Genomic DNA, 27,913 nt, shown 5'->3' with positions numbered 1-27,913 from the left:
TTGGTCTGCATGATATTGCAAGACATCACCATTTTTTCTTTGGTTATTATTGGTGTAAACAACTTATGAGTTCTTTTTATTTGTTCATTATATTCCCACCACTCTTGTTTTATCTGTAGGCTAATAAATTTGATTGTCTTTTCTATTTCTTTTTTAATTTCTCAACCAGAGTAGTTACTTCTGCCTTACTGGGTAGGATTGACAAGTATAAATTCAAGTTGATTCTCTGGCAGTCCAGGGCCTCATATCTCCATCTTCTGTTGTTATTCATTCTCGAAAGTTGTCTCTGTTAGATAGCTAGGATTGAGTGGTAAGCAAGGGTAGTTTATGGATGATAGCAATAATTCTTGATTAGATTCATTATATCCTTCCGAAAAGCAGGATTTTTGAGATGGTAAATTTAGGCGTGATGTCCAACCTTCGTTTCTTATGTCCCCATATTTGTCCATTCTTGTGATGACATGATATACTTTTTTATGAGGGAACTGTACACAGGTGCCCGAGCACAGTGAAATTCCTATCAATTCAGTTCTTCCCCTTCTTGGCCATTTTTTGATGACTTGAGTTTTACGGCCAGATACCGTTCCTGACTCCAATGTCGTTGGCGTGAGTGAGGTAGCGAGCAAATGGTCCTGGCGTGAGAGAGATTTAATAGAGGGAATTAGATTATTAATATGGAAATTCAAAAAGAAAATTATATTTGGAACTTTTCTACAGAGGGATATCATCTAACACTCAAACCATGAGCAGTATTTATTTCTATATCTATGACCTATATTGCAAACAAGTTTCAGCTTTGTCAAAATAAAACAAATTCAAGGAACACTTTTTATTAGATCTATTTTGAAATATAAGCATTTACAATAATTGCAAAACTAATACAGCTGCATAGCTGTAAATTGGTACTGTGTATGCCAATACCTGTCTATATATGTTTTTAAAATTTTATTATGATATATCTAAAACAGTAGGAGTTGCAAAATTTCCAGTTGTGCCTCCTTTGAGAAGGAACTACATGACAAGGATGCTGATGTATTCTGCAAGTACAAACATCCTAAGGCACTCATAAATCAGTAAAACAGGCATTTCAATTTCTGAAAAAGAAGAACAAGGAGAATTTTGTGTGCAGTGTTTTGCAAGAAAGATGGGCAGGTACCGAGTCACTCAGAGTATGTTGCTTAACCACTTTCCCCTGGCAACCTAACTGTTCCATTGAAGCACTGACTTTAGTTTACACTGTTCTAGTCATTGTGGGATTAGGGATATTGAGTTTAGGGTAGTCATCCCAATAAGGAACACCTATTCAAAATTTCAGCCATCTATCTTGTTGAAAGTGAGTTATTTAGTGATATTTTGTTTAGAGTAGTTACCTCAGTTTTATACCATTTAGAACGTAGCTTCAGAATAGAACATCCTTAGATTCCTTAATAAGCTTAAAAGGCAAGCCTTTTATCTTCTTGGGAAGTGTGAGTCTTAGTGATGATAATAATAGTAATTCATGGGGATATTCTCATCATTCATCATTGTTAGTTGCTCCTTGGAACACACTTTCAGGAGAGTTGAGGCCTGGTTCCAGTGTACCTTTGTTCATTACTCAGTTCGATACCCATGAAGATACTGTAGGGTATCATAAAGTTGAACATATGGGGAGCTCAGTGAAATTTTGCAATCCAGTACAGCATTAATCACACATTGATGATGATGATATTGCAGTAATAATAATAATAATAATAATCATAAAAATAATAATAATCAGAATTACTTACTGCCTTAGGAGAAACCTGAATGGAGGAGTTATTTCGTTTAGTGTGTAAGATGAGCCATCTGATTTTTGGCAGAATGTTGTTATACCCATTCCCAAGAAAGCCAGTGCCAACAAGTAAGAAAACTACCACAGCGTTAGTTTAGTATCTCATGCATGCAAAATTTTAAAATGTATTATTTACAGAAGAATGGAAAGACAAGTTGAAGCTGAGTTGGGAGAAGATCAATTTGGCTTCAGAATAAATGTGGAAACATGTGAAGCAATCCTTACTTTAGTCTGATCTTAGAGGACCAAATTAAGAAAGACAAGCCCACATGCCTGGTTTTTGTAGATCTAGATAAGGCATTCGATAATGTTGATCAGACCAAGCTATTTGAGATATGAAGATGATTTGGATCAGATACTGAGAAAGGAGAATTATTTACTTCTATACAAAAATTGGGTCTGCAGTGATAAGAATTGAGGTCTTGGAAAAAGAGGCAGCAATCCAGAATGGAGTGAGGCAAGCCTGCAGTTTGTCCCCTCTCCTTTTCAATGTTTACATAGAACAGGTGATAAAGGAAATCAAAGAGCAATTTGGAAAGGGAATCAAAGTCCAAAGGGAGGAAATCAATACCCTGAGATTTTCTGGTGATATTGTTATTTTATATGACTCTCCAAAAGATCTGGAGAAATTGCTGAATGGTATGGACAGAGTCTTGGAGGAGGAATACAAGATGAAAATGAATAAGTCCAATCCAAAGTAATGGAGTGCAGTCGAACAAAGTGAAGTGATGCAGGATAGATTAGGAAATGGAGTCTTAAAGGAAGTAGATGAATATTGTTACTTGTTACTAATGATGGTAGACATAACAAGGACATGCACATGCAAGAAAGGCCTTTCTTATGAAAAGAAATGTGTTCACCTCGAACATTTTTATAGGTATTAGAAATATGTTTTTGATGACTTTCATCTGGAGCATAGCCTTGTATGGAAGTGAAACATGGATAATAAATAGGCCAAAAAGAAAGAGAATAGAAGCTTTTGTAATGTGGCCTTACAGAAGAATTAGAGGGTTGTTGCCTAGTTATACTTCCTCTTAAAGCAATAATCATCACCACCACCTTACAAAAGAATGCTGAAGGTGAGATGAAGAGATACTAGATCAAATTGGTGAGAGGAGATCGATTTGGCCAGAAGAAGAGATAGAATGATAGGGCACATCTTACAACACCCAGGACTTGTACAGTTGGTTTTTGAGGGAAATGTAGGTGGTATGAATGGTAGGGGTAGACCAAGATACAAATATGACAAGCAGATTAGAGCTGAATTAGGATGTAGTAGTTGTGTAGAAATCAAATTTTAGCACAGGATAGGGTAGCATGGAGTGCTGTATCAAGCCAGTTTATGGACTGATGACTCAACCAACAATAATAATAATTGGTGTGGGAATAACAATATTGAAACCATTTACATGATTGCCAAGCAGCATTTAAATTTGTGTCAGGGTTTAGTTTTGAAGGGAAGGTGGAAAACAAGGATGAAAATATTGAGATCATGGCCAGGTACTTTGAAAAAGAAAAATCTGGAACTTGAACAGAGATTCAGTCCCACGAGACAAAAGGAAATTTATAAAATAACTGCCAAACTGAAGATTAAGGAAGTGGCAGGTTAAGAATAGTCACAGCAGAGATGCTGGAAAGTTGTGGAGAAATCACATTTACAAATTTAAGGCGAGGAATGGAAAATTTCTGGGAATCAGAAGTAATCCCTGAAGATTGGAAAACTGCTCTCATTCGTCCTAATAACTGTTTTAACATTTTCATCGTTCCCATAGCATATCAGGCATTATCCAAAGAACTGCAGATGAGGCTGATGGACCAAATAGATCATCAGCTTAGAGAATATCAAGTGGGCCAGGTGCAGATCTGGAGCCTGAAAAGAGTACTGGAAAACTGCATCCTCAAATATTTGGTAGTCATCTTTGTAGACTTCAGTCGACAGGGAAGTGCTGTTCGATATACTGGTAGAGTTCAATCTAGACACCAAAATAACTGTATAATTCAAATACTAATGGCCACCCATTCCAAGTAATATTCATGAGGCAGCTCATACAGGGTGACGAGCTGTCTCTGGTTCTCTCCAACTGTGTGTCTGTGTGGTAGTAATGCCTCCAAATGACAAGAATGTTGTGACTAAGAGAAACAGACAAGTTTAAGAGAAATTTCCAGAGGGCCAAAAATCATGGATGGCCAGTATGGGCTGTGAGGAAGTGTACGAGGAAAGCCAATGTTTGATTGAGTTAGTGAGGAAAAGAAGACTTCAATTTTATGGACATCTATTTAAAATGGATGAGATGAGGCTGAGGAAACAGATTTTTTAACATTTGACAGTAGACCTAAAATTTCTGATAAATGGTTCAGGGAGCTAGAAAATGATCTTGAGCAGTCTGGATTAAATCAGGAAGTCATCCTAAATCAGACAAAATAAATATCAGTGATTGACAGCTTCAGAGGCTTCCATGATGAATGGAAACTAAATAAGGGATGGATAGAGGAAAGACAAGTGGCTGCTAGAGGAGGAATTCAAAGAAGGCTTCCAGTAACGTGCGAGTGTTGCTTAACCCCTCAGCGTCGCAGCCATTTAAAGAGCTTCCTACCCCACGGCCGGATGAGATTTCAACTACGCGCGACTGAAATACATTGATTCACTTCAAGCGTTACTACAAGTATAACAGAAGCCCGATATTCACGAAATTTGGAATTCCTCATGATAGAACTATGTACAAGCAGATAATTGCGTAATTGTTTCACATTTCCTTAGTAATTTAGTTTCATTTGACAGAGTTCAAAGCACTCTTCGAGACAGAGACCCAAGTTACACTCCTGCATCAGTACACCGATGTCTTCTTTTCACTGTGTTTTGAAGATACCATACGACATCTCTGAGGTTTGGATTTCTCACTCTTGGGTGCTAATTTCCTGATAAAATGTCTTTCCTGCAACCTTGGAACTGTATTATCTGATGCATGCCGGCCTTCAATATTTCATTCCCCGCCCGAGAGAGCGTGTTTTGTAAACAAACCTTCCATCAGCTGAACTGCTCAGTGTTTGTCCCTGTGACTTGTCTGAATATTATTAGAAAATTAAGGAATCATACTTCACTGTTGAAAACTTCCCTTTGACCTGTATAATTATCCATAGACTCCCACACGAAATTTCCAAGTACTGGTTCCTCCTCATCGTCACTCTCATCATTTACCACTGCCACATCATCTATTTCATTATCACTGCTGGTAATACTGTCGCTACTACTTCTGACTAAACGTTCATCTGAATTATACAATATTCCAAGCACGTTACTGTCAGTCAAACCACGGCTGAGCGCGGTGCGTCACACGGACTGATGAAGCTGCAGTGAGACCGAAAGCAACAGGACGAAACTGAATGAGGGGAACAACACTTACTGTATGCGAAACAAACCAACTCGATACATATTTCAGATAAAAGGTCGAGGGAACGTCTTTCAAACGAGATGTATACCATGAACAACTGGTTCTTGTATCGTATGACAGAAAGCAGCACTAACTGATGCCTACACAGAGCGCTCGTGGAGAGTTACGGAAATATTACAAGCTGAGAAATAAAGACAAATATAATAAATAAACCGCACTCTCAATGTACAAATAGAGGAAAGAACATCACGCGAAAAGACAAACTTCTCGATCATCATTTCTTTATTTTATTCTGTGGGAAAGAACGAAGCAAACAGACCTTTTAAAAAAAGCAAGAGATTAGTGCTCAGACTTATTTGACAGATAATTATCCTTGCAAAAACAACTACATTTTAAAGATTTTCAGTTCTTATTTACAACACTGATAAACATGAAAATGTCTTCTTGGAAACAAAACAATTTGCATATCCATAACTCGAAAACTCTTCGCGCTATAGCCGTAAATGCGAACCATGTACGGGTCTCTACCACGTACAGAGGTCGGCGGTTACGGAAGAAAAGAGGGTCTGTACCACGTACAGAGGTCGGCGCTGAGGGGTTAATGTGGCCTCAAATTGCCGTACATGAATATAGTGATAATCTGCATGGGAGTAGGGATTTCATGCCCTGATGTTGTATATGCTAGGGTGCTTCTGGACAACAATAGACAGTTTGAATTTTGCACAGTCAACATTTTTGATTGATGCAGTGTACGCAAGGTCAGTGATCTCTCTCTGACTTCACCAAGGTCATGCCATTGTAACCTAACCTAACCTACCAGCTATAACATAACCTCACAGTTTCTCCTGGAAGAGACCTGTAGGTCAGGTTAGAGACTGAGTTTGGGGGAGAGGGCTTTCCTCTTTGACCATCCCCTTGCCCATGACACATTTGCCTGTCTCCTCTTCCTCAAGCTTGAAGCCGAGGACAGGTGGATCACCTTGAGTTAGCTCAGTGGTTTGTGTTGCAGACCTGTCAGGTTAAATTAAAATTGTAGTCAATACAACAAAAGTGTTCTCTGTTTTAATGTTTGATTTGAAATCATTATTGGTGTTAATATAAGTTAGATTAAGATGATCCTAGGCTTAAGAAATTTTGATTATATATGTATGAAGCTCACTGATGAAGAAATTGGATATCTTTTGAAACATGTACAAGTGTTAAGTGTATTTAAGATGTTTATAAAATGATTGACATGACTGTAGAACTACCTGTGGTATTTTTAATGAACTTAGTCATTATGGACCAATCGGAGATGAAAGATGGTCAAATTCATAGACTGTCAAGTTGCGTTCAGAAGATAGTTGTTTTGAACCCCTCTGTTGGCAGCCTGATGTTGGTATTCTGTGATTTCCCAGTTCTGTACCTTAACTTAATTAAGGCTACAGTCACTTCTTGCCAGTCCCAACTCGTTCGTATCCTGTTATTGCAATAGTGTTTGTTTGATGTAAAACAAGTTGTAAAAAGAAATCAGCGATCTTGGCACACTAATCTGTGATAGCACGGTCTGGCTACTCTCACTCCTCATGTCTCCTTGGTGATACCTGATCTCCCTGCTGCACTTGGTTGTAGACTTGTTGAGGATCCAACCAGTCTTTTAGATGGGGACTCAATATAAAATAGGTGAGATGGAAGATATATTTTCATTATAGTTGTACTTGCTGGTAAAAAGTAAAATTTAGTGGTCAGAATTTAAAAAAATTAGGATGAGTGGAATAATTATCAGTGTGTATATACACTTTTCCTGATGTCACAGTGGTATTTTAAAGGGGTTTTACATTTGTGGGTTACTGTAGTCACGTCCTAGTTCGTGAACCATGGGCAACGGCTGAGTCGCCTAGTAAGTGGTCCTGAGAGTCGGGATACCAGTTGCTATGGAATGGGAGTGGGCATCTCGGACATACTCTGAGTCGTGGCCCTCCTTGTGCTCTAGCGGCTAGGACTACACAATTCACCGGTGGTCCATAACCCGTTAGAGGAGAGATCCTCACTTGGACTATGTGCAAGTAGGGCAGCATCCTGCTTCATGAATTTACCGAGCTCAGAACACTTTAAGCAAGCCTCGGACCTATGGGAGTAATGGAGTCCCACTCCCATTTGACAGGCGAGGGACTCCTTGGAAACAACTTGGCGAACGAAATGGAATTCGATGGGGAGCTATCAATATTAATGGGGCTTATGGAAGAAAGAAGGTAGAACTTGCTGAGTCAGCAAAGAGGATGCATCTGGATGTTGCCAGGTGTAAGTGATATTCGGGTAGGGGAGATAAGGAGGAAGAGATAGGAGATTATAAAGTGTACTTGATGGGTGTTAGAAAGGGAAGGGCAGAGTCTGGGGTAGGGCTCTTTATCAGGAATACCATTGCACGCAACGTAGTTTCTGTCAGGCACGTAAGTGAGCGAATGATGTGGGTAGATTTGTCAGTGGGAGGAATTAGGACAAGAATTGTGTCCGTGTATTCACCATGTGAGGGTGCAGATGAGGACGAAGTTGACAAGTTTTATGAAGCATTGAGTGACAACGTGGTCAGGGTCAAGAGCAAGGATAGAATAGTGCTAATGGGCGATTTCAATGCGAGAGTTGGGAATAGAACTGAAGGATATGAAAGGGTGATTGGTAAATGTGGGGAAGATATGGAAGCTAATGGGAATGGGAAGCGTTTGCTGGACTTCTGTGCTAGTATGGGTTTAGCTGTTACGAATACATTCTTCAAGCATAAGGCTATTCACCGCTACACATGGGAGGCTAGGGGTACCAGATCCATAATAGACTATATCTTAACGGACTTTGAATTCAGGAAATCTTTTAGGAATGTACGAGTTTTTCGGGGATTTTTCAATGATAGAGACCATTATCTGATCTGTAGTGAACTAAGTATCTCTAGGCCTAGGGTAGAGAAAGTGAAATCTGTCTGCAAATGAATAAGGGTAGAAAATCTCCAGGACGAGGAAATTAGACAGAAGTACATGGATATGATTAGTGAGAAGTTTCGAACAGTAGACAGTAAGCAGGTTCAGGATATAGAAAGTGAATGGGTGGCATACAGGGATGCTGTAGTAGAAACAGCAAGGGAATGCCTAGGAACAACTGTGTGTAAAGATGGGAAAAGGCGAACATCTTGGTGGAATGATGAAGTGAGAGCAGCCTGTAAACGTAAAAAGAAGGCTTATCAGAAATGGCTCCAAGCAAGGGCTGAGGCAGACAGGGATTTGTACGTAGATGAAAGAAACAGAGCGAAACAAATAGTTGTTGAATCCAAAAAGAAGTCATGGGAAGATTTTGGTAATAACCTGGAAAGGCTACGTCAAGCAGCAGGGAAACCTTTCTGGACAGTAATAAAGAATCTTAGGAAGGGAGGGAAAAAGGAAATGAACAGTGTTTTGAGTAATTCAGGTGAACTCATAACAGATCCCAGGGAATCACTGGAGAGGTGGAGGGAATATTTTGAACATCTTCTCAATGTAAAAGGAAATCATCATGGTGGTGTTGCAAACAGTCAAGCTCATGGGGAAGAGGAAAATGATGTTGGTGAAATTATGCTTGAGGAAGTGGAAAGGATAGTAAATAAACTCCATTGTCATAAGGCAGCAGGAATAGATGAAATTAGACCTGAAATGGTGAAGTATAGTGGGAAGGCAGGGATGAAATGGCTTCATAGAGTAGTCAAATTAGCGTGGAGTGTTGGTAAGGTACCTTCAGATTGGACAAAAGCAGTAATTGCACCTATCTATAAGCAAGGGAACAGAAAGGATTGCAACAACTATCGAGGTATCTCATTGATTAGTATACCAGGCAAAGTATTCACAGGCATCTTGGAAGGGAGGGTGCGATCAGTCGTTGAGAGGAAGTTGGATGAAAACCAGTGTGATTTCAGACCACAGAGAGGCTGTCAGGATCAGATTTTCAGTATGCGCCAGGTAATTGAAAAATGCTACGAGAGGAATGGGCAGTTGTGTTTATGTTTCGTAGATCTAGAGAAAGCATATGACAGGGTACCGAGGGAAAAGATGTTCGCCATACTGGGGGACTATGGAATTAAAGGTAGATTATTAAAATCAATCAAAGGCACTTATGTTGACAATTAGGCTTCAGTGAGAATTGATGGTAGAATGAGTTCTTGGTTCAGGGTACTTACAGGAGTTAGACAAGGCTGTAATCTTTCACCTTTGCTGTTTGTAGTTTACATGGATCATATGCTGAAAGGTATAAAATGGCAGGGAGGGATTCAGTTAGGTGGAAATGTAGTAAGCAGCCTGGCCTATGCTGACGACTTGGTCTTAATGGCAGACTGTGCCGAAAGCCTGCAGTCTAACATCTTGGAACTTGAAAATAGGTGCAATGAGTATGGTATGAAAATTAGCCTCTCGAAGACTAAATTGATGTCAGTAGGTAAGAAATTCAACAGAATTGAATGTCAGATTGGTGATACAAAGCTAGAACATGTCGATAATTTCAAGTATTTAGGTTGTGTATTTTCCCAGGATAGTAATATAGTAAGTGAGATTGAATCAAGGTGTAGTAAAGCTAATGCAGTGAGCTCGCAGTTGCGATCAGCAGTATTCTGTAAGAAGGAAGTCAGCTCCCAGACGAAACTATCTTTACATCAGTCTGTTTTCAGACCAACTTTGCTTTATGGGAGCAAAAGCTGGGTGGACTCAGGATATCTTATTCATAAGTTAGAAGTAACAGACATGAAAGTAGCAAGAATGATTGCTGGTACAAACAGGTGGGAACAATGGCAGGAGGGAACTCGGAATGAGGAGATAAAGGCTAATTTAGGAATGAACTCGATGGATGAAGCTGTACGCATAAACCGGCTTTGGTGGTGGGGTCATGTGAGGCGAATGGAGGAGGATAGGTTACCTAGGAGAATAATGGACTCTGTTATGGAGGGTAAGAGAAGTAGAGGGAGACCAAGACGACGATGGTTAGACTCTGTTTCTAACGATTTAAGGATAAAAGGTATAGAACTAAATGAGGCCACAACACTAGTTGCAAATCGAGGATTGTGGCGACGTTTAGTAAATTCTCAGAGGCTTGCACACTGAACGCTGAAAGGCATAACAGTCTATAATGATAATGTATGTAATGTATGTATGTATGTATGATTGCTCCACCATAAAAAGTATCCCTAAGTATTTTAATTGGATGCATTTCTTCTACTGAACTGCACCCATTGGTTTTAAGGTTCTCCTATTTGTAGAAATTTTCCCTAAATATTTGTGAAATTTTTAAATTAACTCATATACACCCAGGTAATGCATTATAATGTTCATTTGTTGGCGACTATATTAGTGGATGTGTGTGAAGTGTGTGCATTATATATATTTATTTCCACAGGATCATTCTCAACTTGTATCAGAAATGATACCTTTGAAGCAGGAAGCTAATTCAGAGTTAACAGAGCCAGGGCCAACACAGGAAAATGCATTCGAGGTAATGTACATAATTTGATAAGCCATTGTCTGATAATGGAAATAGTGACAAGATGGCCTAAGAGATTTCACTATAAGACCCTCCATTTCAGCACATACAACTTGAATGTCCAAAGAAAAATATAAATTTTATAGTCAAATTTTCATATTTGCTTTGAGTGTTCCCAAGATCTTACACTAGGTGTCATGTGGCAGATGACTACATATCATGTAGGAGCTGGTATCATTGCGACTTTTCATTGTGTAAATATCTTTGAACACAGAGGTCCTGTATATTTTCATTAGTTGTTGTTATTGATGTTCGGTAGTACAGTGTAAGAAATCTCTAGATCTGATTTAAGTTAGAGACTCCTTATTTTAGGGAACTGAGTTCGAATATGCTCTAAAGTATAGTAGTTTCTGTAGGTTTGTTAGGCATCCTATATAATATTCTAATTTTCGTCATATAATTCCAAGGTTTCCACTGAGTACTTTTAATGCATAGTTAGGTGTTGTGTGGTAACTGGCATTTTTCTAAGGCCTGCTGCTCTATATCATACAACAACTAATGGTGTTCCAAGATTTTTGGCAATGTCCATAATGTATGACAGCTGATATCGTTGCTACTAGTGCTCATATTAGATTGTTTTTATGACAGTTGTGTGAATCTTTATAAATGAAGTTCTAGGGGTTTTGTTTCACCAATTTTTCAGATATTTATCTGATTGAGGTCAACTCAAGGCCGTGTCAGTGATTTTTAGCTTTCGTGTCCGTCTGTTCCACGATCGCGGCGAAACGACTGGATAGATCTCATCCAAACTTCATATATAGAGTGTACTGATCCAGGGGAACGTTTAGATATGCACATGATTTCAAAATCACTGAATACAATGCAGGTTTAGAAAGAAACCACAACAGTTTTCTTCCATTTTCTCTTATACTATTGATTTTCTGTAAAATCCGTGGACTACATGTGATACCTCCCATCATTTGAACAACTTTTGTTTGAGCATAATTTTGCTTACTCTTCAAATCAAATTAAAGTAATAAGTGAGTTATTTCACCTTTTCAGAACAAATTAAATAGTGTTTATTAAATAAACATTTAATGGGACTAGTTTTGACCCATTTAAAGGTCATCTTCAGCCGTATCACATGTATAACAAAGTATTTGAAACACAGTATTTTTAAAAATGGTCTTAAAACATAGAAGTTTGACACTATGAAAAATTGTTTTTAGAATTCCCTGAGAACACTTTTGTTGAAAGATATTAGCTCACTTAGCTGTGGGAATATATGAGAAGAAGTTTTATAATATTCTTTGTAATATTCAAGAGCATAGATAAAAATTAAAAATTCACAGTCGTGATAAGATGTGGAAATGGCCATATATGCATAGTGTTGTTGTGCTTGTTGAGAAGAAGTCTTATGATATTTTTCTTATCACTGCGAAGCATAGATACACTTTAAAATCATTCATAATCTTGATAAGATTTAGAATTGAGCATATATGCAAAGTATTGCCTTAGTAAAATGTGAGTTGAACAAATATATTTTTGCAGTTGTGTATAAAGAAAACAATGTAAAAAATACTGAAGGTATCCATGGAGATTAATGACTTTAAAATGAAAGTGAAGGCACATGAAGATATTAATTAAGTGAACAAAAATTATATATTCTTTGTATTAAAATGGTGGAATGAATTCTCATCTAATGCTGATATAAAAGAAGGGAAAAATGAATTAGAAAATGTGGGCAAATTTAATGAAATTTAAGGAATGTAAAAAATTAAATGAAAAGAATGAAGGAAACGGAAGGAAAAAAAGGAAGTAAGTCAAAATGTGGCTCATCTTATGTAACCAAGTGTTGGACATATTAGTAAACTAATGTACTAGGAAGCGAAAGACATGAAAAAAGAAAAAAAATTAGATTATAAGGAAAATGGAAGAGAATTTGAGTGGGAAATAAAATAGAATAATGTAAAAATATATTATGAGATGGGAAACAAAACAAAGATGAGTAGAATTGAGAGCAATAAAGAAATTAAAGGTGAAATGATGAGAATGGAAAGGTAAGAAATTAGCAAAAATTCATTTCTCTAGGGCCTGGTTGTATAAAGACATCTGACTGGAGATCAGTTAAGAACTTAGTTCTGAAAATGACCTGAGATTATGATTTCATTGCGTTGTATAGAACTGAGCTTGGTTTACACATGTGTAGTTCAAATGTAATCGGAGTTAAAAAAAGTGGACGTGGCAACACCGCAAAACAAATGAAATACGAAATAGCTCGGCCTGTTGAATAATACTTATATGGTGGGATTGACATGGCCGTGACTGTTGAAGAAGGAGAAGAAGATAATATTGTAATCTCACGAAATAAACATGGAAGGAACTTCAAAGGAGCGTTCTGCGAATTTCACACCGAAATAAGAGGATGATCTGATGGATATTGTAGTATAAGGTATATACCGTAATAGAAAATAAAAGAACCGATATGGTGACATCAGAGTTGAAAGAGAAAGCCGTTGACTTGTCAATTTAAAGAGATCTCCAACGACCATCTGAAAGTTTCCTGTAGCATAAAACCTAAGAGTTATTAGTAACATTCACATGGGTGACAGGGGATAATTTCTTTTAGGTTTTTGTAGTGTGTCCCTTAACTTTAGTTCCAGTCGTTCCACTACATCTTTCGATAAACAAAATCTCATTTTGAATGTTTGATCATTCATTTCAATCATCGGATTTCGTCTGTGCCGAAAAACGTGAGGAGCTCGTCGTAAAATGACCTCTTCTTCATCAGACGAAAAGTCGGAATAATCTGACATCCCTGCTAAAGAAAATATATATATTACAGAATTGCTTTGTTTTGTAAACTTGAAACATAATTTAAAATAATTAATTATTGAAGCAGTATCATGATATTATATGATATTCACAAAACCTAACTTTGAAGAAATTGAGCGATCTTTAGCAATATTATTTAACTGCTAGCATTCAAGATACTTATAACTCACCTCAATATTATTAAGGTGCGATATTCTTATGCAGATATGATACAAGGAAACACTTCTCAAGTCATCAGGTCTAGTTCAATGTTTAACCTTTTAAGTGCTGAGTTACCAGTTGACTGTTTTGTACCTCAGTGCTGAGTTCTTTCATTCGTATGTAAAAAAATTTGTAGAAGCCTCAATTTTTAACTTACCAGTGGGGAGATTAGCTTAAAATGTTTATAAATGTTGGTTGTTTATAAATCTAAATGCAAATGGAAAATCCTACACTTATGTTCACTATTATTTTGAGAGATAACAAAATTACACTTATGTGCCCATGCATGCGTTATCTTTATACAATGTAAAGAGCCCAAAGTAGTATTATATCCTAAAATCTGTAGGCAACTAATACGTGTAACTCCTTAGAAGTATATAAGTTGATATTTTAAAATACTTTCCAAACCTGGAATGTGGTGATAGTTAAATGTTTTCTACTGGTTGTTTGTGATGCTGATTTGTTCAACTCTCTGCACCAACTCCACTGGCACAAAAGTTTCTTAAAAATCAATGATTTTCGGATTATCGTCAAACACTACTTGGCCCTCAGAGCCTTTCACAGTTACCTGAAACTCTGGTGAAGAAAAATAATCCATCTGCCACAAAATTAGCGATAAAATAGCTTTTGTACTCACCATGTTTTTTCTTCTTTCCTTTAGAAGGAGGCTCTGTTTCTCTCTCACATACAATATTTCTGGCACTCTCTCTATCACTCTCACTTTCAAAATCGCTCAACAATTCCTTGAAATGATTATCTCCATGATCACTTTCCACTGTGGTTGATAATTGAAAGATTCTGTGATCCGAAATAACATTGCTGCAAAATCAAAGAGATTGTTGATCCGCCATGTTTGTTAACATCACAGATGAACTCCACAGACGTCTACAAAAAGCTCTGTAAGTCACTTCCCGAAGCTATAATCTCTGATCAGTTAGTTCTACATAATGCCCAACTGATAGCACAACATGTCACAGATCAAATTCGCATTCAAAAGTAAACCGAGAAACTAAAAAAAATTAAAATTCTCGTGCACCGTCTATAGAGGGCGTAGCACTGGTAGACCGGCCCCGTCAGCACATCTATAGGTAGGTGTAGCACTCATCGGGTTAATATGAATGATAATGATCTAGGTTCAAGGAGGTTAACCGCCGAATATTCGGCAGTCAAATCTGAACTTAGATCGAGACGAGATGATCTTTGGATTAGTGTTTGTACAATGGAAAATCGAAGTTCAACTAGACTGGTAGCCATTTTTCCTTGTTAAACTCAGATCAAGTGTTTTATACAGCTGGGCCTAGATAGTCTTCAAATGACGGAGAAATTTACTACTTTATATGGATTTTATGCTGTGCCTTCTATGGCCGACAAGCCTTCAAAGATCCTACCGGTTGCCATGGCAATATCTTCAGCTGCTGCCAGCAGGAAAATAACGTAGGTTGTTGTTTTCTTCAAAATTCCTGTAAACTCATGGTTGGTCCTTGCACTGAAGGCAAGAGAGACATCCTGCTGCCACTGTGTGGGATCCCGTTGGAGGTTACTATCATTGTCGAATTGCTCTAAAGAGGCTGTTAACATTCGAGAGATACCGCAGAATTTTGGCCATGATTTCATACCGTAGGTGTTTTCTGGCATTTGCTATAAATGTTACTGCATTTCTGTTCTACTTCTGTGTGCCGCTTTAATTTATTGCCTCTGTCTTGCCTCTTTAGACTTAAGTAATAATACCATAATTCATCCTCTTATGCGTTTACCTAAGAATCCCTGGGCCCAGATTTCTACTCTGTTTCTTCCTTCTTATACTCTATCAGTTTAGTGAGGGACATTTCATTGTACAATATATTCACTAGATATTCACGTAGGCCTATTTGTCCCATCTGGCTGTCCTCACATCCTATTCTCTGTTAAATTCATCTTTCTTAACAGTAATACTTTCTTCCTTACTTACTCCGTATGTTTGCGAGTGCTAATCCAGAAACCTGGACACACTTTCCTTTGAGGAAAAGTAGCAAGCCGTTCAAATGTATAACTTTTGGCCCTTGAACATATCAAAATATGGAGTCAATTTCAATGATGGTGCAGACCTTTATTTTGGAATAATTGGTGGCTAAACGTAAGTCATATCACAAAACAGAATACACAAATAGTTTTCAATTTCGAGAGATCTATAAGCTTGGTCCTATGTTAAACAGAGCTGCATTCCTCAATTTGTTATTGTTTGGCACACTTATAGGAAAGATAGAATCATCAAATATGGTACACACGTTGACATGACCAGTGGTCATATGTTAAACAAATTTTATGATTCCAGTTGCTGCGTAAGTATCCGAAAAATAAAGAAATGCGTGAATTCCGTACCCAGATGTCAGCCTATTTAATGTTTTTAACTCAATCTAACCCATAAATATAGGAGATACAAGGAAATGTCATAGCACCAACTATGTAAAACACTAAAAGAGGCATCTGATGGCTGTTTATTGATATGACCTACTGTTTAAATGCAGTAAATTTTGAAATGAAGGTCTAAGCTTATAAACGTGCCCATGCTTATTGCAAGGTATAAATCTCATTCCGTATGGACGGTTGTCACTTTACAAATAAAAATATTTATAAAATCCTCCTTATCAATACAAATCAACTCATCTATTAGATGGAACAAGGTCTGCGCATGTTTCAGCCTACCCTCCAGGCCATCTTGAGTAGCACAACAAATTATTACATAACACAAACAAATTTGTAACCGCTCTTTCGAGCGTACATAAATAAAAATAATAATAGAAATAGTAAATAACATAATAATAATAATAATAATAATAATAATAATAATAATAATAATAATGAAATACAAGTAGTAAATAATATAATACTTAATAATATGACAAAGGAAATAGTTGTAAATAAAGCAGTGGCAGAGTATTGACATCAAAACATAGAAGCGTGACGAGTATCTTTTAAATACGCAAAACTAAAGCAAATAAGTTATATGAAACACTTACAGGCCTAAAGTGACAACTAAGACAGGATGTGGAACGTGCGGGAAGCTCTTAACGAGGTACATGGAACGTATGACGTTATGGGGGAGAAAAGACTTACATGAAACACCCTCTAGCTCAATTATATTAAAAATAACAAATAACCAAAATTACAAGAGATTAAATTACATAACAGAGCTGCAGATACTTTACACACTTGACTAACGGAATGATTACAAAACCAAAACACAAATGAAAGGATAGTTGATTAAAAGACAGGAGAAAGACTTTAAATTACGAAAGCGAGAATCTAGGGCAAACTCAAGACACGTTGAATATTAAAACTTTGAAAATCACATTAACCAAGAAAATGCCGAAACGCAAAGGAACTAAATTAAATTAAATTAAATCAGAAAACATAGATAATAACATGAAAATAACACTGAAATAACGCTTACCTCGGAAAGGCAGGAGTTCCCGAGGGTAGCCCTCGAGCGCGAACGCTTGCTAGGGCGGTCGGATGGAAAATGACGCCGAGCATACGCAAAATTTTTCCAAAGCCGGCAAGAAGACCGGATATGGCCCGATTACAATCAACCAATAAGAAACAATTTCCACTAGATTCTCGTTTGCCAATACATTCGCATAACCATATATGGTCATTTCCTGTCTACAGACGCTAGATAAATTACATCAGTATTTCAACATCCCTAACCGCGCGTGCGGTATAGGCTGTTCCAAATTAAATGTTACCAAATTACATCATGATATACGAATCACTTTATCACCCTTGCAATATTAACAATCCAATCTTGAAGTTTTCTAAATTTACATTTTACTATTGCCTGAAAGAAAATTATTACACATATATTTCAGCTACATAAACAAATATTCCAGCAAAGTCCAGAGTTCTTTTTTCTTCATTTCTCAAAATATTACGAACAAAATAAAATCTTACAGTTATGTTAAATAAAAAAACTTTTACATTTTCAAACTCTAACTTCGTGCAACACACAACATCCAGTTCCAGTTCACTGTCCCACCACAGCTTACATACTCCTTCTCACAAAGTCGAGCTCCGCTCGACAAAAATAAAATAATAAAAAATAACAAATTTAAATGAACTTAAACGGGAGGATTAATGGAGATTTGAAGATTCATTCAACACCACAAATTGCACCACACCACACCTTTTTCTTCGTTCTCTTCAGGAACGTCCATACAAGCAAAAACAAGTAGAGCGTTGGTATCGCTGTCAAATGAAGGCGTTGACCGTGGCCGTTGCCAACGTCTCCATCCCTATTGCAGTCCAACCGTAGCTCACTTACAGCCTCAGCACAGCCCACCAGCTTAGTAAACTGGCCCAAAACAGGCGAAGGTAATTGGCGCAGCACTGCAGACTGCCGCCATCAAAACCACCTTCCAATTCCACCTTCAGATATTAGTGGCCAATAGGTGCGTTGCAGGCTCCCAAGCAGACACCCCAGGTTGGACAGAGTCCATGATATAGCAGTCACTGGAACATAAACAAACACAGCAGAAACTTGAAACTGAAGAAATTTAGGCCACTGGCCTGAACTATTGCTGACGTTAAGAGGAGCCTTGAGTTTCGAGGGTGGGTTTTTGTATTTTTTCATTAACAATTACAAGCCTCCTTAGGGAGATTCCCTCTCATGTTTCTGGGAAACCCTAGCCTTCCTGGCAAGTGCTATTTCAGAATTTCAAAATTTAGGAAAATTAAAAAAACTGAAAGAAAATTTGCCAGAGTTTACCCTAGTATCCAAAACGTTAAAAAAAATCCTTAACTAAGCATATGAATAAAATTCTAATCTTAGCCCAAAAGACATTACATTAAATTATATCTAACATAATTATAAATAACCCTTCCCATTACAACTAAAGTTACTTAACTAAATTATTAAATATAGAACCCAAAAAATGCTGCGCACCAATTAATTAAAATTTGCTTACAACTAATTCCTTATAACTACCAAATTAAGTTACCGTGTGCATTCTTAATTACCCCACCTTAAGAAAAACAACCAAATAAAAGGAAGAATTTAAACTGTTGCAAGGGAACTCAAAACTGGGAAATAAGTACTAAATTATGTTGGCTTGCAACCACCTTCAATGAATTGAGGTTAGTAAGTCACTATTTATTACCATGCCATGTACTCATAAATTTTTTACATAGATAAACTCACATTATGTTTTACGTGTCACACAATTAAGCCAGGAATACCAAATGAAAATCATATTACTTTATCAACAGAAACTCAAAAATGAAAAACCAAAGCAATGCAAGAGTGCACATGCAGACATCCAACTCACTGATATGTGTGTTTGAGTCATCAGTCCATAGACTGGTTTGATGCAGCCCTCCTTGCCACCCTATCCTGTGCTAACCTTTTCATTTCTACGTAACTATTGCATCCTACATCTGCTCTAATCTGTTTGTCATATTCATATCTTGGTCTACCCCTACCGTTCTTACCACCTACACTTCCTTCAAAAACCAACTGTACAAGTCCTGGGTGTCTTAAGATGTGTCCTATCATTCTATCTCTTCTTCTCGTCAAATTTAGCCAAATCGATCTCCTCTCACCAATTCGATTCAGTATCTCTTCATTCGTGATTCGATCTATCCATCTCACCTTCAGCATTCTTCTGTAACACCACATTTCAAAAGCTTCTATTCTCTTTCTTTCTGAGCTAGTTATCGTCCATGTTTCACTTCCATACAATGCCACGCTCCACACAAAAGTCTTCAAAAACATCTTTCTAATTCCGATATCAATGTTTGAAGTGAGCAAATTTCTTTTCTTAAGAAAGCTCTTCCTTGCTTGTGCTAGTCTGCATTTTATGTCCTCCTTACTTCTGCCATCATTAGTTACTTTACTACCCAAGTAACAATATTCATCTACTTCCTTTAAGACTTCGTTTCCTAATCTAATATTTCCTACATCACCTGCCTTCGTTCGACTGCACTCCATTACTTTTGTTTTGGACTTATTTATTTTCATCTTGTACTCCTTACCCAAGACTTCATCCATACCATTCAGCAACTTAACTTAATGTTATTATTTCAATTCAGCAACTTGTCGAGATCTTCTGCAGTCTCAGATAAAATAACAATATCATCGGCAAATCTCAAGGTTTTGATTTCCTTTCCTTGGACTGTGATTCCCTTTCCAAATTTCTCTTTGATTTCCTTTACTGCCTGTTCTATGTAAACATTGAAAAGGAGAGGGGACAAACTGCAGCCTTGCCTCACTCCTTTCTGGATTGCTGCTTCTTTTTCAAAGCCCTCGATTCTTATCACTGCAGACTGATTTTTATACAGGTTGTAGATAATTCTTCGTTCTCGGTATCTGATCCCTATCATCCTCAGAATCATAAATAGCTTGTTCCAATCAACATTATCGAATGCCTTTTCTAGATCTACGAATGCCATGTACGTGGGCTTGTCCTTCTTGATTCGATCTTCTAAGATCAGACGTAAAGTCAGGATTGCTTCACGTGTTCCTACATTTCTCCTGAAGCCAAATTGATCTTCTCCCAACTCAGCTTCAACTTGTTTTTCCATTCTTCTGTAAATAATACGTGTTAAAATTTTGCAGGCATGAGATACTAAACTAATGGTGTGGTAGTTTTCACACCTGTCAGCACCGGCTTTCTTGGGAATAGGTATAACAACATTCTGCCGAAAATCGGATGGGACTTCTCCTGTCTCATACATCCTGCACACTAAATGAAATAACCTTACCATGCTGGTTTCTCCTAAGGCAGTCAGTAGTTCAGCGGGAATATCATCAATTCCAGGTGCCTTGTTCCTATTTAGGTCACTCACAGCTCTGTCAAACTCTGACCTCAAAATTGGGTCTCCCATTTCATCAGCATCAACAGCCTCTTCATGTTCCAGAACCAAATTATCTACATCGTTACCTTGATACAACTGTTGGATATGCTCCTGCCATCTTTCTGCTTTGTCTTCTTTCCCTAGAAGTGGCTTTCCACCTGAGCTCTTAATATTCATGCACCTAGATTTCCTTTCTCCAAAGGTTTCCTTGATTTTCCTGTATGCAGCATCTACCTTTCCCAAGACCATACAGTCTTCGACATCCTTGCACTTCTCCTTCAGCCATTCTTCCTTAGCTACCTTGCACTTTCTATCCACTTCATTCTTTAATCGCCTGTATTCTTTTCTGCCCTCTTCATTTCTAGCATTCTTGTATTTTCGTCGTTCATCAATCAGGTCTAGTATCTCCTGAGTTATCCACTGATTCTTAGTTGATCTTTTCTTCCTTCCTAACATTTCTTCAGCTGCCCTACTGACTTAATTTTTCATGACTCTCCACTCTTCCTCTATTGTGTTTCCTTCAGCCTTTTCATTTAGTCCTTGTGCAACATGTTCCTTGAAACAATCTCTCACACCCTTTTCTTTCAACTTGTCTAGATCCCATCTTTTTGCATTATTACCTTTTTTTCAATTTCTTCAACTTCAGATGGCATTTCAAGACCAAGAAGTTGTGGTCAGAGTCCACGTCTGCTCCTGGGAAAGTTTTGCAATCCAACACCTGGTTTCTGAATCTCTGCCTAATCATAATGAAGTCTATTTGATACCTTCCAGTGTCTCCAGGTCTCGTCCACGTATAAAGCCGCCGTTTGTGGTGTTTGAACCAAGTATTGGCAAGGACTAAATTATGATCAGTGCAGAATTCAACCAGCCGACTTCCTCTTTCGTTCCTTTGTCCCAATCCGAATTCTCCTACTGTACTACCTTCTCTTCCTTGGCCTACCACTGCATTCCAGTCTCCCATCACAATTAGATTCTCGTCACCTTTTACATATATCTTCTATCTCCTCATATATTCTTTGTATTTCTTCATCATCCGCTGAACTAGTAGGCATATAGACCTGCACAATTGTGGTGGGCATTGGTTTGGTGTCTATCTTGACAACAATAATTCTTTCACTATGCTGGTCGTAGTAGCTTATCCGCTGCCCTATTTTCTTATTCATTATTAAACCAACTCCTGCATTTCCCCTGTTTGATTTCGTGTTGATAATTCGGTAGTCGCCGGACCAAAAATCCTGTTCTTCCTGCCAACGTACTTCACTTATACGAACTACATATACCTTTAGCCTATCCATCTCCCTTTTCAGATTCTCTAACCTACCACAACGATTCGAACTTCTAACATTCCATGCTCCAACTCGCAGAATGTCAGTATCCTTCTTCCTGATGATCGCCCCCTCTCGTGTAGTCCCCACCCGAAGATCCGAATGGGGGACTAGTTTACCTCCGGAATATTTTACCCGGGAGGAAGCCATCATCAGTACGTCATTCATACAGAGAGAGCTGCATGTCCTCGGGAGGTAGTTACGGCTGTAGTTTCCCGTTGCTTTCAGCCGTGTAGCAGTATCAACACAGCTAAGCCATGTTGAGTATTATTACAAGGCCGTATCAGTCAATCATCTAGACTGCCGCCCTTGCAACTACCGAAAGGCTGCTACCCCTCTTTCGATGAACCATTCGTTAGTCTGGTCTCTCAACAGATACCCATCCGATATGGTTGCACCTGCGGCTCGGCTATGTGCATCATTGGGACACGCAAGCCTCCCCACCGTTGCAAGGTCACATGGTTCGCAGAGGAGGACTCACTGATATAAGAAAAAAAAAGGTACAAGTACAACCTTCATACCAGAGATTACCAGATAACCGCACGACACACAAAACTACCAAGCTTATCTGTCCTTCGACATACACACAGACAACATCAAACTACCAAAACAAGTGCGACGATTCCTGAATCAGCATAACCAACGAATGGTAAAAGGCACGGACGACCTCAATACTGACTCTCATCACACATCACAAAATACAGTGCACACACACACACAAACAAAACACCTGTGCGATGACACATCAAGAAGTACCCACAAAAGAAAAGGACAGAACATCAGAACATGACCTCAAGTACCCTTGAACTTATCACACAACAATGAGACTCTAAAGCTCTAAGTCTCAGTACACTCACACATGCCTACCCAAGGCACAATTATATTCAAAAATCGTAGGACAGATACGGCACAGCTACAAATTTAGAACCGTACTCAGTCTAGAGAATCCCATACTTCTACAAACTGAGTACATAAATTTAGAAGACACGAACCCGTAATGCAAGAAATTTTAACATTGATAAAATCGAACAAGACAAAACAATCAGGAAAATTAACTAAAAGGCTTAGATAAATCATGATACCTTCAAAATTTTGCTAGTGACAAATTTAAAATAACCGAAAGAAAATCTTGACAATCTGCCAACCTACTATGAATTTAACAATAATTTATGGCTCAGCATAAAGACACCAAAATGAACATTTGCAGAAAATCATCCTAGTATTCATTCTACAATAACATGGGACATCATTTTCCATCTAGGCACCTAATACCAAGAAAAAGATTACGAGGAATCTCATACCAGATACACTAGATTTCGAACATGTCAGGAGCACATAATGAGCCTCAGCCTAGCTGGTCTAATAATATGGAGAGCACAAGACTATCACGGTCAAATATAGTACCATTCCTAGAAGCAGGTAAATAAATATACGTGACAAGGAAACTTACACGTTGGAAAAGCACAAGACAAACTAGGACACTTTTGAATTTAGCAGCTAGTTGGGAAACAGTCCCCAAAATAGTCCCATACCTACTTGAAAACGAACCCACATCCAGCAAAAGACCAAAAATAACACAACATAATCGGAAATTTGAAGTTTATACTGTACCAGGAAGGCCTAGGTCCTGGTCCATATTAATTGAAAGAAATGTTATTTCCAGCATTAAAGATCCGACCGACGTACGAACATCCATGTAAAGAATGTTCCAGTATGTGCCAGACCCTACGAGTACGCTAGGCGGAGTCAAGTGACGTCACCTGTCGCTCGAAGCTCACCTCCCCTAGAGATATTTCTCGAAAGAATTTTTCTTTTAACAGCTTTTTAACACCTTAACCAATTTCAACGGGACAAACGCTGAATTATAGCAAACATCATAAAAGTTAATCCCTGTAAATTTCAAATTAATGCATCAAACGGTTGTTGAGTTATAACAATTTAAAGTCTCAACGAAATTACGTAATTACGGTCACATGGCCGAGAGAGAGCTGCCACCCCTCCCTGCGCTGGTATCTATATATGTCAAGGCCAGATAGCCCGCAAACCAGTGCAGTACAGTACAGTACCGTACAAGGACAAGCAGACAACTGTGTGAGTGAGATAGTGAAGAGACCGGCCCGCGTACAGTATGTTCGCGCAGTCACGGTAGAAGTACTTTCGTCGTATCTCCAGAACGCGAAATTCTATCGCCGATAAAGGACGTCGCACTGCAGTTAGTATGTCGCGTCGCGATTACAAAATAATCCTAAAAAGACATTTAAGACTGTAACACGAGTGAACTTATTGGAGTACAAATATTAACTATTTCATTACGTGTGGACTTAGGCAACGTCAAGTAACATTAAACTTCTACAGATTCTTAAGAATCACCAGAACTTATTTTTTTTCTCTCTCGAGTATTGCATTATATTTCTTTATTCACGTCACATCAATATTTTGAATGAAAAAGTAAGAACTTTTCTGAGTTAATATAACAGGATTAGCAGAAAATCTAACTTAATGACTGTGTTCACAGACTGTGCTTATCGACTTGCTTTCTTTTTTTCTTTCTTCAAGTGTGAACTGTGTGATTAAGAACGTTTCAATAACGACTGTAAATAGTATTTAGTACAGAAAGGACTGTAATTCTTCATACGCCATAAATAGTGTTCAACAGTGTAAGTGATAACCAGTCGCACTAAATGAATTTTCGTGTGCGAAACTCAACAGTTCCAGCTGTCATCACCTCATCGGGAACGTCAACATCGCCGATCCTGATTCTACATGGAACATTCCAGATGTCCATCTTTCGACATTTGGTAACAACAGTTCTTGTCATAAGTGAGTAACAAACTGACTAAACTTTTTCATTTATTTTGAACAGTGAAACTTCAGTGTCGCGTGTGAACAATTTCCATAATTTCTCAAAAGTGATAAATTTAATTTCAATTTCATTTCTCGTAGAAAGACTGTAGGATTTCAAGTGTGCTGTATAACGAGATTGACGAACTGAGAACTGAAAACTTTTAATAATTTCTCATATCCATTTACCATTATAAAAGTGTGCTTAGGTTTAAAAAGACTTTAGGTGGAAATTCACACATATGAAAGACTTTGAAACCAATGATATTTATGCCATTTTTTTTTCAAGAAGATTATTTTCAACATTTAATTTCAATATAAATTTTGAGTCAACAATCATACCGCAGGGTGAGAAATTAATAAATTGTTTTGAAAAAAAATTATTTACCATCTATTATTCGCTCTGCGAGACTATCCTTCTCTGTATCGGCTCCAAAACCCAGTTCCACTCCCTGAGGTCCTACTCATGCCCTTTGCCCACAACTTTTCCTGGTACAATACTGAGCTACAACATGACGTAAACATTACTTTAGAAGATCACATACATAGAATAGTACGAATATAACATACCAGGTGACAAGAAACAAAATTTAGAAAATAATTTGCCGAAACATGAGATTTACAAACAGGAAAACACTCGAAGAAATATACAAAACTTTACAACATAACCTCAAAATTGTTGGCGAAAATTTATCAAAAGAGAAATTGCAAAAAAATAAAAATAAAACTAAGGAAACTCCGTGCTAAAATTTAACCAGAATACAATGATCACTCTGACAATTCACACTACAATTTACGTGGTCTAGAAGGAAAACAAGCAGAACGCGACACTCGATAACTTAGGATGTAAGGTGTGTACACTTCGCAGTGGGTCAAACGCTCAGCTGTTTTCAACACACTTCAGCTGTTCAAGAGATAAACATGAATCCAAACACGGGAGTACAGAATCGAGACAGTACACAGCACGATACCACGACGTAGTTTAAAACAACCGGAAATTACACAAATGTTACAATCGGAACACAAATGGAAGAAAACTAGACATAATCAAACATATTGAAATTTATCAAAGAAGACTTTCGGAACGCGATCACAGCACACGAAATGTGAAGATATCACTTTACTACAAAACACAGGGTCAAGCGAAACCTTTCCACACAAGGAAATTAATTAAAATTAACGAAACCAAAAGAAACTTGTTACAAATAGTGACACACCATTTCCTCCAACCATTAATTACAAGTGAAACACAGTAACACAAGACTGCACATCGCGGAACGAAAAACACATGGTGAGATTTACTCGCGCAAGACTCATGAAAAACAAGAACTGGGAATTACAAATACACACGGAACTCTTACAACCTAAGCCTATATACAAACTTAAAAGATTTAAAATTAATTTTAGAAAAGTTAGCCGAGAATGATCATTGTAAGTCTTCGCTCCTTACATAACACACGCTCTGATAACAAATGTAACCGCTCTTTCGAGCGTACATGAATAAAAATAATAATAGAAATAGTAAATAACATAATAATAATAATAATAATAATAAGGTAATACCAGTAGTAAATAATATAATACTTAATAATATGACAAAGGAAATAGTTGTAAATAAAGCAGTGGCAGAGTATTGACATCAAAACATAGAAGCGTGACGAGTATCTTTTAAATACGCAAAACTAAAGCAAATAAGTTATATGAAACACTTACAGGCCTAAAGTGACAACTAAGACAGGATGTGGAACGTGCGGGAAGCTCTTAACGAGGTACATGGAACGTATGACGTTATGGGGGAGAAAAGACTTACATGAAACACCCTCTAGCTCAATTATATTAAAAATAACAAATAACCAAAATTACAAGAGATTAAATTACATAACAGAGCTGCAGATACTTTATACACTTGACTAACGGAATGATTACAAAACCAAAACACAAATGAAAGGATAGTTGATTAAAAGACTTTAAATTACGAAAGCGAGAATCTAGGGCAAACTCAAGACACGTTGAATATTAAAACTTTGAAAATCACATTAACCAAGAAAATGCGAACGCTCGCTAGGGCGGTCGGATGGAAAATGACGCCGAGCATACGCAAAATTTTTCCAAAACCGGCAAGAAGACCAGATATGGCCCGATTACAGTCAACCAATAAGAAACAATTTCCACTAGATTCTCGTTTGCCAATACATTCGCATAACCATATATGGTCATTTCCTGTCTACAGACGCTAGATAAATTACATCAGTATTTCAACATCCCTAACCGCGCGTGCGGTATAGGCTGTTCCAAATTAAATGTTACCAAATTACATCATGATATACGAATCACTTTATCACCCTTGCAATATTAACAATCCAATCTTGAAGTTTTCTAAATTTACATTTTACTATTGCCTGAAAGAAAATTATTACACATATATTTCAGTTACATAAACAAATATTCCAGCAAAGTCCAGAGTTCTTTTTTCTTCATTTCTCAAAATATTACGAACAAAATAAAATCTTACAGTTATGTTAAATAAAAAAAAACTTTTACATTTTCAAACTCTAACTCCTCTCGTTTGATGGGTCGTTTTGATAGACAGAACTTGCTGACTGTTAAAATGAAAATACTGTGCTAGGCAGTGTAGTGAGACCATCAGTACCATAGATTAAAACGAGTGTAACATCTGTAATGAGATAGGAATTATGAGTGGATGAAAAACGAGTCAAAAAATGTAAGAAAAGAAAACTCAATAAATTTAACTTGTGAATAGAAGTTGCTGTCTCAAATGGAAATGGAATTTCTAGGGATTCACTCTCTGTAATTTTGTTTGTTTTGACAATTTTTCAGATATTTATCCAATATAGGTCAACTCAAGAGGATATCAATGGTTTCTAGCTTTCATGTCTGTTTGTTTGTCTGTCTGTTCCACCATCATGGAGGAACAGTTGGATAGATCTCAACCAAACTTCATTTGTAGAGTATACTGATCCAGGGAAAGGTTTAGATATGCACATGATTTAAACATTGCTGAATAGTGTGTGGGTTTATAGGGAACCAATAACAGTTTTCTTCCATTTTCTCTTATACTATAGATTTTCTGTAAAATCCGTGGACTACGTGCAAAACATCCCTTATATGTTACATCCCTTCGCTACATATTTTGCTTGGTCACTGCACACTCATTGCAGATTATTCCTGGCTGTTCAAATGTATTACTTTTAGGCCCC

At 37.5% G+C, this 27,913-nt stretch overlaps 1 protein-coding gene across 1 annotated transcript in view; it reads left to right on the top strand.

Annotated features, from left to right (window-relative positions):
* Positions 1–27,913, top strand: part of LOC136884676 (zinc finger protein 816) — a 53,234-nt gene that overhangs the window by 10,315 nt on the left and 15,006 nt on the right. Inside the window, exon 3 of the mRNA XM_067156940.2 lies at positions 10,579–10,674. Coding sequence (XP_067013041.2) covers positions 10,579–10,674 — 96 coding nt within the window. The remainder of the gene's footprint in view (positions 1–10,578; positions 10,675–27,913) is intronic.

Source organism: Anabrus simplex, chromosome 13, assembly GCF_040414725.1.
Source record: "Anabrus simplex isolate iqAnaSimp1 chromosome 13, ASM4041472v1, whole genome shotgun sequence".
Lineage (NCBI taxonomy): Eukaryota > Metazoa > Arthropoda > Insecta > Orthoptera > Tettigoniidae > Anabrus > Anabrus simplex.
Note: the sequence above shows the minus strand (reverse complement) of the source record. Positions and strands in the feature narration are given on the sequence as shown.